Genomic DNA, 15490 nt, shown 5'->3' on the forward strand with positions numbered 1-15490 from the left:
TATACAGAAAATCCTAAGGAAGCAAGTATTAAAATTTCATGGGAGAGAGCCTCAACTAGGAAAAAACATTGTCTAAGAAGGCTCCTTGGGGGTGGGGGGTGTCAGGCAATAATGGGGAAAGAAATTGGAGAAGCAGGGTCCTTAAAGACAAAAATAGAATTAGGATAAGTTCAAATTCTGGGACCCTGGGACCAGAAGGTTTTGGTGTGAGTTTTCTGGGCCTTTTGCATCGTGTGAGATCAAACAGCCCAGGAGGGCACCGGAAGGAGAGGGTGGAAACCCCCACAAATGCCTGGCAAGGCACCTGGCAGTGTGGGCTACAGAAGGCGCCAGTGTAGACACAGCCTCCCTGTGGGGCAAATCCCGACCCTGCCACATTCAAGTTCAATGACCTGGAGCAAGGTACTCGGCCTCCCTGCCTCAGCCCCCATCCCAGGTCCAGAATAGAATGGGGACAATAATGTAAACTGCATAGGGTGTCTGGGGAGACTAGATACGGCTAGCTCTGCTGAGTGAGAAAAGAGTGTCCAGCACGAAGTCACCTTTCAGTCATGTTAGTTGGGAGCTTTATTCACCTGATTGTCCCAGGCACTCACACACTGGATGGTCATTGTGTCCTCCCCAGGGTTCAGTGAGCTCAGGTGGAATCCCTGCTGGATGCTTCTAGAAGAGCGTGACTACACTTAGCCACCGAACACGGATATGACGTAGCAACAGAGCAACAGCAAACCCAGTATTTCCCCAGATTAAGTCTTCCACGTCCACTGCCACAGGTTTTGCTGTTCCTGTGTTCCTTCTGAGCTTGTAGTTACTTCATGCTGCTGCTGCTAAGTCGCTTCAGTCGTGTCCGACTCTGAGCGACCCCATGGACTGCAGCCTACCAGGGTCCTCCGTCCACGGGATTTTCCAGGCAAGAGTACTGGAGTGGGGTGCCATTGCCTTCTCCGAGTTACTTCATAGTTGTCCTTAAATCAGACCTTTAAAGAATTCTCTTTTAGCATCATTCTGAGCAGCCAGATTCCAGAAATCAGGGCATTGATGCGCTGGTTATATATTTTCTGATAGATGTTAAAATAAACATAAAGTTATCAACACGTTAAAAATGTTTCTCCATGCACCATCTACTTAAAGATACCTGCCACCCAACCGGCGGTACGCGTGGCGCTTTGGAAAAGATGCTGCCATCCCAAGCCTGAACCCACAATCTGCTCCTCCCGGTCCGCGAGGAGCCGCAGCCTCAGCACCGGGTTCAGTGGGGCTGCAGCGCCCTCTGCTGGCCAGTCTGGGAGCCGCTCCGGCTCGACTCCCCTTCCGCCTGGGCTGGAGCCACCAGGGGGGACTCTCTCCGACTGGACGTTTGATGTCCCTAGCGATGTGGTTTTCCTTCGTTGTGAGGGGTGAAGAGAAGTGAGAAAGGACCCCCTTGCTCCAGGTGTAGGGGCTGGGGCACTTGGGGTGCAAGGTGGAGACCCGCCTGAGGTCGGAGATGGTGAGTACAGGGTGGGGGCTGGGCCTCGGGCAGGTGCGGGGTGAAGGGGAGTTTTGGAGGATTGTCAAGGATGGGACTTAGGGATCGGAGTGATCTAGGATAGATGTTAAGGGCGGGGCCGGCCAGGGCTGGATGAGAGGAGGGTGCAGCTCAGGGGAACAGCAGCGCCCGGCGGTGAAGCAGTGGCTTGGGAGTTGGGCAGGTAAAAGGCAGGGCAAGGTTGAGGTGAAAGTGGTGAGACTTGCAGGTGACCTTCCTGGGGGTGTCAGTGAGCTCCTGGGCCTCAGAAGACGGCCCTAGAGTTGGGGAGGGTTGGGCAGGGCCCAGATGGCTGTTTTCAGCTCCAGGTCTGTGTGGTTGAAACCTCCCATCTGGGTGTTTAGGGGGCACAAAGCCACCCACTGCTCAACCACTCCAAGGCAGACTCCCTGGCTCTCCTTCCTGGGACCCAGGACCAGCACACCCCACCCCAACCCCACTCCTTAGTTGTCTGCTCCATCCCAGAGCTTGTTCTTCATCCCCCTGAAGACAAGCCTAAGTCCTTTGTTTACTAAGATCCAGTATCTGTTTATTTTTCCATTGTTTATAAAGCAATAACACTGTCATCTTGTTTGTCGCTAAGATCAGATCTTATGTTTGTGCAATTCTTCATACACTAAAAGGCTATTTTCACAAACGTCTCCTTACTGGTTCACACAAGATTCTATGAGATTAAAAAAAAGACCCATCTTATACCATTTTACAGACTCAGAGCCTGGACATCAGTGAGCTTGATGCATCAGACCAGAGTCAGGGGCTACCGAGTGAGGACTGAAACTCTGTGCCCTGGCTTCTAGCCCAGCAAGCTTGTGGTTCATTGACATAGGTAAACCTGAGATCGATTCAGAGATTCAAAGCACAGGAGAAGTATCTGGATTTGCCATTAGAGACCTGGGCTTCCCAGGTGGCACTGCTGGTAAAGAACCTGCCTGCCAGTGAGGAGATGCAAGAGACACGGGTTCGATCTCTAGGCCGGGAAGATCGCCTGGAGAAAGAAATGGCAACCCACTCCAGTATTCTTACCTGGAAAATTCTATGGTCAGAGGAGCCTGGTGGATTAGTCTATGGGGCCACAAAAAGTCGGACATGACTAAGTGAGACAGGTAGGTGAGGCTAAGGATGGGGGTACTGATCAAATCACATTACCTGGGTCCTCACCCAGGCCAGGGGGGGACTAATTCCTACAGTGCCTGTGCCAAGGGAACCCCTGCAGGCACCAATGAGAACTCCACCAGGGTACAAAGTTACCCAGCAGGAGGCAGACGTAAAGTCCCTGGTCTCTCTGGTCCCTGACTCCCCCTAGGGGGTGATTCTTGAAACTGGTGCTTCTTTCCCTCCACGTGGTTACCCGCCTTGGAGATGATCCCAGACAGGTCCGCCCTGGTCTCCCCACTTAGAACAGGGGCTCATATCCTTGAGACCCTCAGCACTGAGCAACGAGGGGTTCTCAGCTCTGTTGAGTCCTGAGAGATGCCCTCACAAAGAACAGCTATGCCAGCAAGCTACCCCTTTACCAGGCAAGAGACTGCTCAGGACTCCTGGGGTGGGTTGGGCAGAGTCTGTGATTGGCGCACCAGGCTTTGAAGATTCACGTCTTTATTAAAGGCTATGACAGTGGCAAGAGGGCTGAACAGTCCTTCGCTATAACAAATGTGATCAACTCCATCTGAAGGAAGAAAGCCTTGTGGGGCTGGGCTTGGAGCTCAAAATCAGCAGGTTCAGTCTTGCGGTGGGGCTGGGGGGAAGATACAGTGAGGAGGGGCCCAAGTCCTGCCCTGCTGCCACCAAGATGGTCATCACAGGCAGACTGAGGCTCCAGCCCCCTCCTCCCCTCACCCAGCCGCCAGTTTTACTGAGCTTCAGAGCCAGCACTCTCACATGGCAACCAGTTCCTATGTGATCCCTCTGTGGGTCTTCAGGGTTCCCAGTGGATGGGGGCAGGGGTGTGGGCACACAGCCTTCACGCGTGTGAAAGCTGAGGCCACGGGGGTATCCCCAGGATCAGGGCGTCAAGGAAGAGGGACGGCAGAGGGGCTGAGGGGAAGGGTCAGTGGTTCCACTATGAGATGAGACCACCAGCCTGTGTCCTGCTCAAGTTTGGGGGCCTTAGTTAGCTTAGGGTTGGGGCCAAGGGCTCAAGAATGAAAACCTCCTTCATCACTGCCCCAGAGGCCTGCTGCTCATTCCTAAAACCCCAGAATGGTAGGGCTAGATGGGAGCTCTGGGACCATGCAGGCTAACCAGCCCATTTTATAGGTGGGGACGTGGGGGCTCAGGAAGGGGCCCTTTCCTGGGTCCCACTCAGCGCACAGTCAGGGCCAGGACTTTCTCTGCTGCTCCACACTGCTTCTCCTGGAAGGGCAGTCTATCAGAGCAATGGCGCTGAAACCTGGTGGGCCTCAGAATCATCTGGAGAACCTGCTAAAGCAGCCTGCTGGGCCCCACCCTAGAGATTCCCATGCTGCAGGTCGCTGGACTCCACTGAGAGCAGTGCTGGGTTGGAGGTCACACCCTGGGAGGCCTTGGGGCAGGTAGTGGCATTGCAGAGAGCCAGAAGGGCCCAGTGTGGCCAGCAGGAGGGAACCAGGCTTGGAAGGTCATGTCTGGAAGCAGCAGGGAGCGGCAGGGAGCGGCAGGGGGCGGCAGGGGGCGGCAGGGGGCGGCAGGGGGCGGCAGGGGGCGGCAGGGGGCGGCAGGCCCTGTCTCCACTGAGAGGAGGCCCTTGGGGGGTGAGAATGCCCCAGAACGGAGGTGAACTGGGCTGGCCTCCGGGCAGGCAAAGGCTGGAAGAACCCAAATCCCCAGGGAAGGTTTGGTTTGAAAGGCACTTTGGTACCCGTGGGGCCCCTGGTGGTGTAGGCAGTGTCTGTGGGTGCTGTCAGTAGGGCCCCTGGGGCCATGCCAGTGCTCAGGGAGGAGCAGTAAGGGACCCTCCGGAAGCTGGGCTCGGTTGGCTGGGGCAATATGGGGGCTGCTTCGAGAGCCCAGCAGCCAGCCCTTCTTCATCAGGGACCCTGCCCTGCCCCCACTTCTGGCTCCCGGAGTGGGAGGCTCAGGGGATCTTCGAGCTAACTCACGGTGCTCCCAAGGCCGCCCGGGGATCTTGTGGCCCCCATCGGGTGGTTGCTTGGCCTTGGAACCTTCTCTGTGGAATTTTTAGAGAGGTGGAATTTGGTCCCGGAGAAGGAGAACTGATTCTGGACCAAATGACAAGGGAGATAGCTGGACCTGGGGATGCTGTGGTGGGCAGGGGCTCTCAGGGACCCCATCTCTCTCTGTCCCCAGAGAGTCTGAGCCAGCCAGCCCCTCCCCTCAGGTCTGCTGTGTAGCCCTTTCTGCCAAGCTGTGGCCAGCCGGAGGGGCAGCGACGCCTCCTGCCCCTGCCGAAGCCGGCTCCCCCAGCAGGCCTTCGAAGTAGGTGCCCAGAGACTGCAGGTCGAGTGCAGGCTGGGACGACGTGGGAGTCTGGAGGCTCAGGAAGCGGTTGTACCTCTTCAGGCCACCCTGGGGGTCATGGTGGTGTGCGGTCAGCAGCTCTATGAAGGTCACCTTGTGCAGGGCCAGCAAGCGGGCCTCGGCCCGGGGCAGGATGGCCGCCCGCACCAGGGGCTGCAGGGATGAGAAGCACTGCAGGCTGCTGAAGGGGTGGATGTGCGGGGCCAGCTGGGGGCCGGGGGACACCTCGAGGAGTCGGCACAGGTCGCGCATGGCCAGCACGGCCGCGAGGGCGCTGCGTTCGCTCATGTTTCTTGCCAGGTAGGTCTTGGCCAGGCTCTTGAGTTTGAAGCTGCTGGCCCCCGGCACGCACTCCCGGATGAGGGGCAGGGTGGCCAGGAAGCCTGAGATGGACTTCTGGAACTTCCCCAGCATGTTCATCTCCTCCAGGGCCTGGAAGAAGCTGGGGAGACTGGGTCCCCACAGCTTATAGCAGGCCAGGATGGGCTGGTGCATGCTCGCCAGGAAGTACAGGAAGTGCTGCAGTCCCACCTCTAGGGAGACAGCCTTGGAGTACACGTTGAGCGCTTCGGGCTGGATGAGCGCGCGGAACTGGCTTTCCTGGTTCACGGCTGCCAGCTGGCTAATCTTCTGGGCTGGGCAGGAGAGAATGGCAGCGTGAGGCCTCAAGGGCATGGCGGGGGGCACCAACCCCACCATTCAGAGACCCCACCTTGGGGCCTGATGGCAGGAATCAAGCATCAGCCTCAAACGCAGCTCTGACCCTGGCTCCAATAGGGATGGGGGTCAGAAGGGGAGGTAGGGCTGCCCTCCAGGGCCCCTTCCTCCCCTGCCGGGAGTCCTGCTCCCCCCTGCCCTGCCACCTTCTGGAATCCACCAAACCCTTTCACTCCAGTCTGTCTGCTGCCAGCCTCCACCCACCTACCCTAGGGATCCCTCACTGCTTCAGCCTAGCCCTCCACTCCCTTTCCCCCCGACCTCCAACCCCATCAGTCACATAGTTAAGGCCCCCAGCCATCAGAGCGCTGGGTCAGAAAGCACATTTGCCCAATCCACTCCATTCAGAGCATGGTCCCGAATCTTCCAGTGAGGTCTGCAAATGGCTTCCCTGTCCTGTGAAATACCCGCTGTTTGTGTCTCCCCGGGCTGACCCCACGCTGAGCCCAGGCAACTGGATGGGACCTAGCCTCCCGCAGGGCTAGGGTAAGCACCGCGAATTTGAGGGAGAAGGGGTCACATCTCTCTGTGACCTTGGCTCTGTTGGCCGCCCTCTGCAGCAACCTTGGAAAGAATGGGCCCTGTACTCAGCCTAAGGCTGTGTTTGGATTGCTGGTGTCACCTCAGCAACTTTAAGGTTGCGTTTCTGTTTACAAGTGTGTTCCCAAGGCTCCCTAATGGAAGCACCAGTCAGGGAGGGACTCATGGAGGTGCCTGCCTCATGCCTTCAGGCCCTGGTCAAAGCAGACGTCCTTATTCAGAGAACCAAGTGCAAACACCTGAGAGGCCCCGGGAGGTGCGGTGCTCTGACCACCCTCTGGCTGCAACCTCTGGCCACAGCTCAGGGCTCTCCCGAGCTCACAGATGGCTCTGCCTGCACTTATCCTGGGGACTTAGGGACTGAGCAAGAAAGGGTTGAGGGGTGGCCACCGGAGAACCCACTTTCATTGTCAATCTTGAGGTCAAAGAAAACCAGGGGCTTGTCTTCCACCAGGGAGTTGGAGGGGCCGTCGTCCAGGACTCCGAGGGAGCTGGGGCCCTCCAGCTGGAGGTCACTGGACTCGCTGCTGTTGTCGGCCAGCTCTCGGGAGTCCTGCAACACAGAAGAAATCAACAGGTCAGGGGCTGTGGGGGCTGAAAGGGGGCAGTGGCCATGTGAGCTGGGTCCCTGGGAACAGGTGTGCATGCTGGTGTGTGCGTGAGCGTGGGGTAGAGGGCGATGAGAGCGCGTGGATATGGGGGGGTGGTCTGTGTTTGCCTCAGGGAGGGCCTGTTACTGGAAAAGGGAGGGGGTGTTTCCAAGCGAGTGCCTGAACGGGTGTGAATGTGCATATGCACGTGTGAGGGTCATGCGTGTGAACCAGGGCACGTGTGTCAGTGCGTGAGTAGGATGGGATCATGGGGGGAAGTGTGAGTGTGAAAAAGTGTGGGAATGAATGCAAATATTGTGTGTGTGGGGGGGGTGTGGGTTTGCGAGCCTGTGTTGACACACGTGTGTGTGCAAGTGTGATACTGTGTGGCTGAGTGTGCACATGGGTGAGCAGGGCTGGGGGGGTAGGCTCTGGGAAGGCGTCGGGGCCGAGGTGGGCAGGGCCACATGTGTCTGCTCCTTGCTTCAACTCCTTGAGCCGACTCAGAACAAACATCGTGAACTGGGGGGCGGTGGGGGAAGGAGTCCCATCTCGAACCTCAGGTGTTTCTCTGGAAGGGGCAGGATGCCTGGCTTTTCTTGTCCCCCAGGTGAGCTGAGGTCCCGGCACCCTGCACAAAGGAGAGGGGAGGGCCACCCGGCCCCTGGGATGCCGCCTCTACGGGGCACATGGCGCCTGGCTGTGAGAGTAGTGGAGAGAAGCAGGCTCAGACCTGGGAGCCCTCTGCCATTTGGCGTCCAGAAGACAGCTGCTTAGGCAAGCAGGCCGGGGCTCCTCCAGGCTGGGCACCTGAGGCTCTGTTCTCTGCAGCACCAAGGTGTGAACACTGTTGAAAGGCCCTGGGGGTGGGAGGGGCTCTAGCTGTAAGCGTTTAAACCCCAAGGGCTAGGGCGAAGGAGGGAGATAGAGCCTTTTGTAATATAGAGTTAATTGCTTATCATCTGCACACCAGGCAAAGCTAGGCTTTGGGGGCCCGCTCAGAACTTCCTGTGTCACCTGTGGGTATTAACCAGACACCAGGGGGAATGGGTGTGGCCACCGACACAGGGCCTGCTGAGGGCACTGCTGGGACAGAGTCCAGAGCAGGCCCCAACCTTCCCCTCTGACAGACGGCCCCTGGTGCTTGATGGAGTTGGCCTCACCCAGAGTTGGCCTCTCTGAACTCTGACCTCTGGCTGTCGTCCCTGGCCTGGGGCAGAACTAGCCTTCCGCCCTTCCACTCTCCAGGTGAAACCGCTGTTTTACTGAAACTTCAGCCAAGTGCAAAGTCTTTGCTAACCACAATTAAAATGTGCTGGGATTTTCCTTCGAGTGGCTGATTTTGGCTCTATTTGCATTTCATAGCCCTCTCCAACTTCCTCCTAGGCACTGATAAAAACAGACACTCCCTGAGTCCATATAGAGCTGGTTTGGCTTAAAGCACCCTGAGTTTTCTGGGACTTTATACCTGAAGCCCTACTGGGACAAAACATAGGCCTTGTGGACCAGTATCCTCGAGTTGGCCACGCATCCAAGGCTGGTTCGGCACGTCCTGCTGAGTCTCCGTCTTGCTGTCAGGGTTCCCTTGCCTCCCTGGAGTGAGCCTTCTCCAGGAGTCTTCTTTTTGAAGTTGCTAGAGCGCCGGCAGGAGACACCACCTTTTTCCGCCGTGGGAGAATCTCGTTGTTTCCTATCTCCAAGCTTCCAGTGCCTGTTCCGATCACAAGGCAGGGGTGCTCTCACACTTGGGCTGGTGGAAACAGCTGCACTCCCCTTGCTGTGGCCTCCCTTGGGCTTCAGGTGAAGTGCCGTCCCCTTGGCCGAGTCTTCTCTGCCACCCACCGACATGGCCTTCCCCTCTTCCTTCCTCTCTTTGCTCCAAACTGCCAAAGCCTTCGCAGTGGCCCTGAGTGGTTCCGTCTGTCTTCCGGCACTGTCTCTTCAGGCTGGAAAGCCAGTGTCTTCTCTTCAGATAGTCCTTTCCAAGACTTGATCTCCCTGGAGAGCAGCATCTTTGAGCTAACTCCCCCATCTTTATACCAGGGTCACTTATGATAGCCACGAGACCCTCACTTTTTAAGAGCCTCCCATGGTCCTGGGGTCATTCTCTCTTTTATAGTCAAGGAAATATCCTTTGTCCTGAACTTGCTGAAGACCCTGCTGGCCCCCTTAATAAAAGAACACCCCTTTCCATCAAGTTGTCAAGGGAGGGAAGGCTGAATCTTCCAGCCCTGACTCCTTCAGCCCAGATTTCTCTTGCCCTTGGGGACAACCATAAAGTATGGCTACTCCACCGGGCTGGTCTCACAGGAATGCCTTCCACTGAACTCCAGCTAGCACTGCAAGCAGTTCCCCATCCCTGCCTTAAATCCCAGCAGTACAGCTGGGAAGTACTGACATTTAAAAAAGACTTTCCTAAAGACCCAGGGTTAACAGAATCAGCACAGCTGATTATCCAACTGATATCCAGCTCCGATGCTGAATATCTTTCTGTCCCTCTTCCACGCCCCCCACTGCCACTCCTCGGCCTCATTCCACAATCAGGATTAAGTGGGGGGTGGTGGAGCATGGAGCATAGAGGGGGAGAGTAGCAGAGATCTGAACCCAAGAATCCAGGAGAGGCCTTTTGTTGGAAAAAAGCTTGAGATTTCCTTGGAAGGGAAAGGAATGGCAGCAGAAAGAACCAGAGGAGGGAAGAGATCAGAGCCCTCATGTGAGGACTGGAAAGTGAAAAGTGAGAAAAGGCTTTGAGGGACCAGTGAGTAGGAGACGATGGTGGTGAGAATGAAGGGATGAAGGATTCAAGGAGTGTTGCTGTGAGGTATGAGTTGTATTCTCTGTAACAGTCTTTGAAAGATGACTGGTTAATGGACTGTGCTTCTTTGACTGCAAACCTGAGCCATGTGGGATCTGGGATATTTCTCAGGATACACAGGTAATCAGGATACATGTGCCATCGGGTTGAAGAGCTCAATTTCACTTATCTTCATCACAGTCAACTTAGCAGATTAACCACACCTCAACTTAACACAGCAGGTGTAATGGCCATACTGAGGTGCTCCGAGGAAGCCACTAGCTTCTCACCTTCCAAGAAACTGCTAGGAGGTTTATCTGGAAAGACCCAGCATCTCCCCTTCCCAACCTGGATCATATCCCAGCATGTATACATCACCTCTGTTCAAGGCTGATACATACACAAATGAGCAGCATTTCTTTCACACAGATATGCAATCGAATCCCTCAAGAGGAGAAGGGGGCGACAGAGGATGAGGTGGTTGAATGGCATCAACAACTCAATGGACATGAGTTTGAGCAAAGGGAGATAGCAAAGGACAGGGAAGCCTGGTGTGCTGCAGTCCATGGGGTTGCAGAGTTAGACGTGACTTAGCGACTGAACAACACAACCTTGATTGTGCATAAGCAGTTTAAAAAAATCCTGATGTCCCGGCTGAGCCCCAGACCAATATAGTTAGACTCCCTGGGGGTGGGACTCAGGAATCTGTCCTTGGTAAAACCCCCAAGTGATAGCAGTGCGCAGCCAGGATTGGGAACAACTGTCCTAATTATGGATTCATTCCACGTTTGGGCATCAGCAAATCAGAAGCCAGGCTCTCTGCTATTCAACATTCTCACCTGAAGTATCTAATATTGACATTAATGCTAATCTAGAGGTCCTCGGCTCCTGAGGAACTTTCTCAGCACTTGAGCTTACGGTTGGGATCAGAATGGCCAGACACATGCATGCCTGTATTTTGCAGGCAGAAAACCCTAGCTCTTGCAAAGCCTGAAGGCCCCAGAGATACCGCACATGTTATCTGTTAACCCAGATGATCCCATTAGCCAGCCTGTGGTCCCTACGGCCCTCTGCCTCCTGCTCTGGCCCCTCTGCCTCCTGCTCTGGCCCCTCTGCCTCCTGCTCTGGCCCCTCTGCAGGCTCCAGGGGCCACGGCTCCCATCTTCTCAGCTGAGCACCTGTGTCTTTTTCTGAAGTGCACACTCACCACCACACATCCCTCCCCTGGGTCAGTTGCTCCCCTGGGCCTCCCTTCCACTGCTGGTCACCATGCACTTCTTCCGGGGGCTGCCCCCTCGGCAAGGCCACCTCCTGCTTCCACTTGGTCCTGTTGCTACTGGGAACTGGGGCATCTTCTGTTGCAAGAGTGGGTGAAGACATCTACCTTTTTCTCCTTTGGCTCTGTTGACACAGAGCCTGCAGTAGAGGTGTGGCTGACCCACCTCATTTTTAAGCACAGTCCTCACCACCATCAGACCTGGGACTCCCTCTCCACCCCAAGACTACAGCCCCACTGCCTCTCCCAGCAGGGGAGAGGTCTCCGACAGAACACCTGTGCTGCTCGAGCAGCCTCTCCCCAGCCCTGCCCACCACACCAGATCAGTGCCAGAGCCCCGACATGTCTGGATTCCAGCCATTGACACAGCTGCAGCCCAAGCTGGGGGCTTGCTTGCCCTGGTACACTTGGAAAACACAGTATCTTAGCAGGCCACTATTCCACAGCTCAGCAGGCAACATTCAAGAGATGTGAGTTCAACCCCTGGGTGGGGAAGCGCCCCTGGAAAAAGAAATGGCAACCCACTCCAGTATTCTTGCCTGGAGAATCCCATGGACAGAGGAGCCTGGTGAACTACAGTCCATGGGGTCACAAAGAGGTGGACACAACTGAAGCGACTAAGCAGGCATTCCGAAGCTCTCATACAGGGGCAGGATGGATAAAGGCCACAGGGAGGGGAGGACGTGGGAGCCGGGAGCAACCTGCAGACATTGCCCTGCCCCCTCCTGCTAAGGAACTCTGGGAGCACCAGGGGTCTGGAAGGGGGCATGGCAGGTGGGTGAGAAATGCACCTACTTAGGAGGACCTAAATTGTTTGCTTTCTAAAAATTTTTTTTTTCCAATAAGTTTCAGACTCCCGTAATGGTTAATTTTAAAAACGTGTCTGAAGAACGCCCACACAAAAGCAGTGACCCTCTGGTTCTCTTGCCTCTAACCTGGTCTCCAAACATGAGCAGCTGCTTCTAATCATTTAATTCTTTGTAACCTGAAATGCACTTCTTCTTCCTGAGTTGATCAACCTCAGATAGCACCTAGTGGCTCCTTGCTACTGACAGCTAAGTACTAGTCTGACCCCCCATCCCCATGCCACCAAAATATTGCTGGTTTCAGTGCTTCCACCTGACTCTCACGAAGCCTGGCCATATTAACAGCATTCGAATCCTTTTCTTGCTCTTTCTTTCTCAGTCTTCTACTTCCATCCAGGGTTAACCTTGTTTTCATGTTATCAAGATTATGGGATAGAAAGAAGTAACCAGCTTTCTGAGGAATTTAGAACATGGTAAGATTCACAAAGTGACTGGCTCTAAGGAATAGTGAAAAGGGTGGGGGCACTCCTGGGCAGCTCTGGGGTCCCAGCTTCTGCAACTAGGCAGATGTGTGCAATTTACAGAGAGAACAAGAGGCGAGGTGAGTTTGAGGTTTCTGTGGGGCATCTGACTGGAGACACTGGGCTCTACTGGTCTGGCGGGCAGGAGCCCATATGCAGCCATGCACATGGTTGAGATCATGGGGAGAGTGTACAGATTCTAGAAGGAGATGAGATCCCAGAACCTAAGCTGGGAGAACAACATTTAGAAAAACAAAGAGACCTGAACGGGAAGTGAGGAGGACCAGCAGAGCTGCAGGAGGAAAATTCCTGAACCCAAGGGAAGCAGAGTGTGGGGGCGTTAGGACTGAAGGTGACCACTGGACTGAGAGGCACGGAGGTTACCCTGGAAATGGTGGCAGGGCATGGTGGGGAAAGGCGCGGGACTGGGGCAAGGAAGGAGCACCGAGGGGTGAAGGTTGAAAGGTAAATGGTATGTGTGTTGGGGGGTGGTGCATGCAAAGATGGGACTTTCTCCAGGGTGCTTAGTTATAGCCCACAGGAAGTGTTTGAAGATGCAAATGAGGATGGAGAGATGGAGGGAGGTTCCCAAGGGGGCAGGAGGGCATGGCCAGGGAGAGGAGGAGTGAGTCCTAGAGGGGGGGTCCTCTAGTCCTAACAGAAGGGACGGGGAGGGATGTGATGGGGTCGGGTCAATCAGTCATCAGAGAGCAAGATATGGGCCGCTGCTGAGCCACCTGTCCTGTGGTCCTCCTGGGGCAGAAGGTGCAGAGCGGCCAAGAGCGAGGGTGGGGAAGAGGGAGCAGAGCTAGGGAAGCAGGGGTGCGGCGAGGTGCCCTGGAGAGCAGGGGGCGGGGCATGCCTAGGCCGGAAGCTAAGGAGTCCAGGAGACAAATCGTTTGTAGCTTTCCTCCCTTCGACTTTTCTCCAACAGAAGTTGGCCTCCAGGTGGCAGTGCAGAGCAGGGGACAGGACTGCATCCTTCCAGGGCTATCTTTGGAGGGCAGGCTACCAGGAGCGGGGCGGTGGGGAGACAGGGCACCAAGATCCTGGTGGAAGACTGGCTGAAACGGTGGACCTTGCTGGCTGGTGGGCGGGAGGTAATGGCAGAAGGAACTGGGAGGCAAACAGCCCAAGTCCTGGAAGTAACTGATGGAGAGCTCAAGGAAAAGGAAGCTATGGTCAGTCTGGGCCAGTCTAGAGAGGGAAAGTTCTCAGTGATGGAGTGGTCTGGGGGGAGGAGGCAAGGGGGATGGGGCTGGCAGCTACAGGGGAATGGGGCAAAGATCCCTGAAAGGTCAAGGAGAGGAGAGGCCAGGGTGGTGGACGTTGAAGTCATCCAGGAAGAAAGCGGGACCCGGGTGGGGAGAGGAAACCTAGGAGGCAGTCTTCCAATACAGTGGGGAGCCCAAGAATGTCTAAGATGAGCTGGGGAAAGCGGGGTTCATCTGGAGGGCCCGAACCTCAAGGACATGGAGGATGTTGCCAGGTGGCAGAACCAAGACAGTCCAGGAGGCAGAGGGCCTGGACCCCACCTCCCACCTCTGCTGCTCACACAGGCTATGGCAGAAAGAGGGTCACAGCAGCCCCACAGGTGAACCAAGAGTCCGTGCAGAGGAGACAAAGACCACTAGCCGGGAGGAGAGGCCCAGCAGGGAATCCGATGGTCATGGAAGAAGGGTTTGCGAGGGTAATTGTTCAATAAGTGTTTATTGAGCAGCTGCACCTGCCAGGGCCTGGGAGCCACACAGTCCCTGCCCTCATGGGCTTACATCCTGGCAGAGGCCCAGTGGGAAAGCTTGGGGCGGGAGAATGGGGCTGTGGGAGTTGCAAAGGGTGCGAGAAGCTTCCTTGTCTTGGGCAAAGAGACTTGAGGATGTGAGGAACGAGAATATCCTGACTGGGGAGGCCTTAACCCTCTTTGTTCAGAGGTCCATGGAGCCATGCATTCCCTGCTTCATTCTGTGACAAGACGTTTGGGATGCCAACCTGCCAAGCTCCAGGGCTGCAGAGGAGGGAGGCGCTTGGGACACTCAGAGGCTTGTCTGCGGGGTGTCTGTGCTGATGGGTGGCCTCTCCAGAGGGTGGAGTGGTAGGAATGCACTTGGAGAGGCCTCCGGGGGGACCTGGACTGGGGGATTTTCCATGGGGGCCCTGCCAGAATCCCCAGGGGAGACCCCTGCTCCAGGAATTTGGGATGCTCTGCCTCCCCGCATTATTCTCCTATAAAAGGTGTTACGCTGGGAGATCCCAGGGGGGTGAGGAAGGGGAAAGATGTTGAGCCACTGGGACACAGCAGGGAAGGGGTCAAGGGGTCGTGCAGCCAGTTGCACCAGGTGGGGTTGGCCGCTGGCCCTTTGGGGGCAGGTGGGATCCTCCTGGGGATTGGCAGGTTGGCTGGGAGGCCCAGTGGTGGCCGGGGTGGTGGCTTGACCCATGGACGGAGGCCAAGGCCACCTGTGGGCACCATACGTTTTGAGGGGCAGGTGAAAGGTGCTGCGAGGGCGCAGGGCTCTTTGCGCCCCACGTGACAGGAAGCTGATCCCACGGTGGACGGCAGCTTGCTCCTGGTGACCGGCAGGCTGGCTGGGACTCTCAGCGTCGGGGATGGCAGCTTGCTCGGCAGGATGGTGGGGAGGCCAAGCCGAGGGGCGGCATGTGCCATGGGACAGACGAGAGGCCCGGAGGGAGTGGGACGCTCGGCGAGCTCTCGGCGGGGGTTGGATGGATGAGGAAGGAGGCAGGACGGCGGTCTCAGTGGGCTCCGCACGCTTTCCAACACAGAACCTCAGACTGAAGGCTGGCAGGGGCCTCAGGGGCCACCCAGTCCAGCCTTCCACTCTAATTCCGATCCCTTTCACCCCTGGGCAGGTGACAGCCTGGCCTTTATGAACCGCTATGAACAAACCTCCAGGGACAGGAGGGTCACAACCCGTGCGGCCACTTGTCCCACTGTGGGATGGCTTTAAAGGAAGTTCTGCTTACATGGAGTCACAGTGTACTAGTCTGGGGCCTGCGTGGTGCTGCCCTGCACCCTCATACCCCCATGTGGCCCTGCATCACTGCCGTTAACCGGGGAACGGGTGCAGGTCCGCCCCCCTCACTGAGACTTAGGAGGGCAGACAATGCATAAGGAAGCCGCAGACACAGGCATTGGCTAGTCCAGAAAAGATATAGGGCTCTGAAGGGAAGCCCTGTCCAGGCCTTCAGAAAGAGTACGTGTGATTACTGATGGCTCCTACCCTGGTACGATGGGAGGGCT

The 15490-nt window shown here is 56.3% G+C and overlaps 1 protein-coding gene and 1 long non-coding RNA gene across 7 annotated transcripts in view; one reads left to right on the forward strand and one right to left on the reverse strand.

The window, feature by feature from the left end:
- Window positions 1-3107: 3107 nt before the first annotated feature.
- The window catches only part of PML (PML nuclear body scaffold), a 52684-nt gene continuing 40301 nt past the window's right edge, over window positions 3108-15490 (reverse strand). For 2 of the 6 annotated variants that reach the window (XM_042235267.1, XM_004017861.5), the window contains 2 exons: window positions 6644-6794; window positions 3108-5619 (listed from right to left, as the gene is read on the reverse strand). In XM_042235267.1, the coding sequence (XP_042091201.1) occupies window positions 4841-5619; window positions 6644-6794 (930 nt within the window). In that variant the 3' untranslated portion in view covers window positions 3108-4840. Of the gene's footprint in view, window positions 5620-6643; window positions 6795-13919; window positions 15000-15490 lie in introns of those variants that run through there. The other 4 variants (XM_012098711.4, XM_042235269.1, XM_012098709.4 and 1 more) reach the window with 4 other exon arrangements.
- LOC121817106 (uncharacterized) lies at window positions 6390-8157 on the forward strand. The gene is made up of 2 exons (XR_006056861.1): window positions 6390-7669; window positions 7962-8157. It is a non-coding gene; the product is annotated as an uncharacterized LOC121817106 (long non-coding RNA).

Source organism: Ovis aries, chromosome 18, assembly GCF_016772045.2.
Source record: "Ovis aries strain OAR_USU_Benz2616 breed Rambouillet chromosome 18, ARS-UI_Ramb_v3.0, whole genome shotgun sequence".
NCBI lineage: Eukaryota > Metazoa > Chordata > Mammalia > Artiodactyla > Bovidae > Ovis > Ovis aries.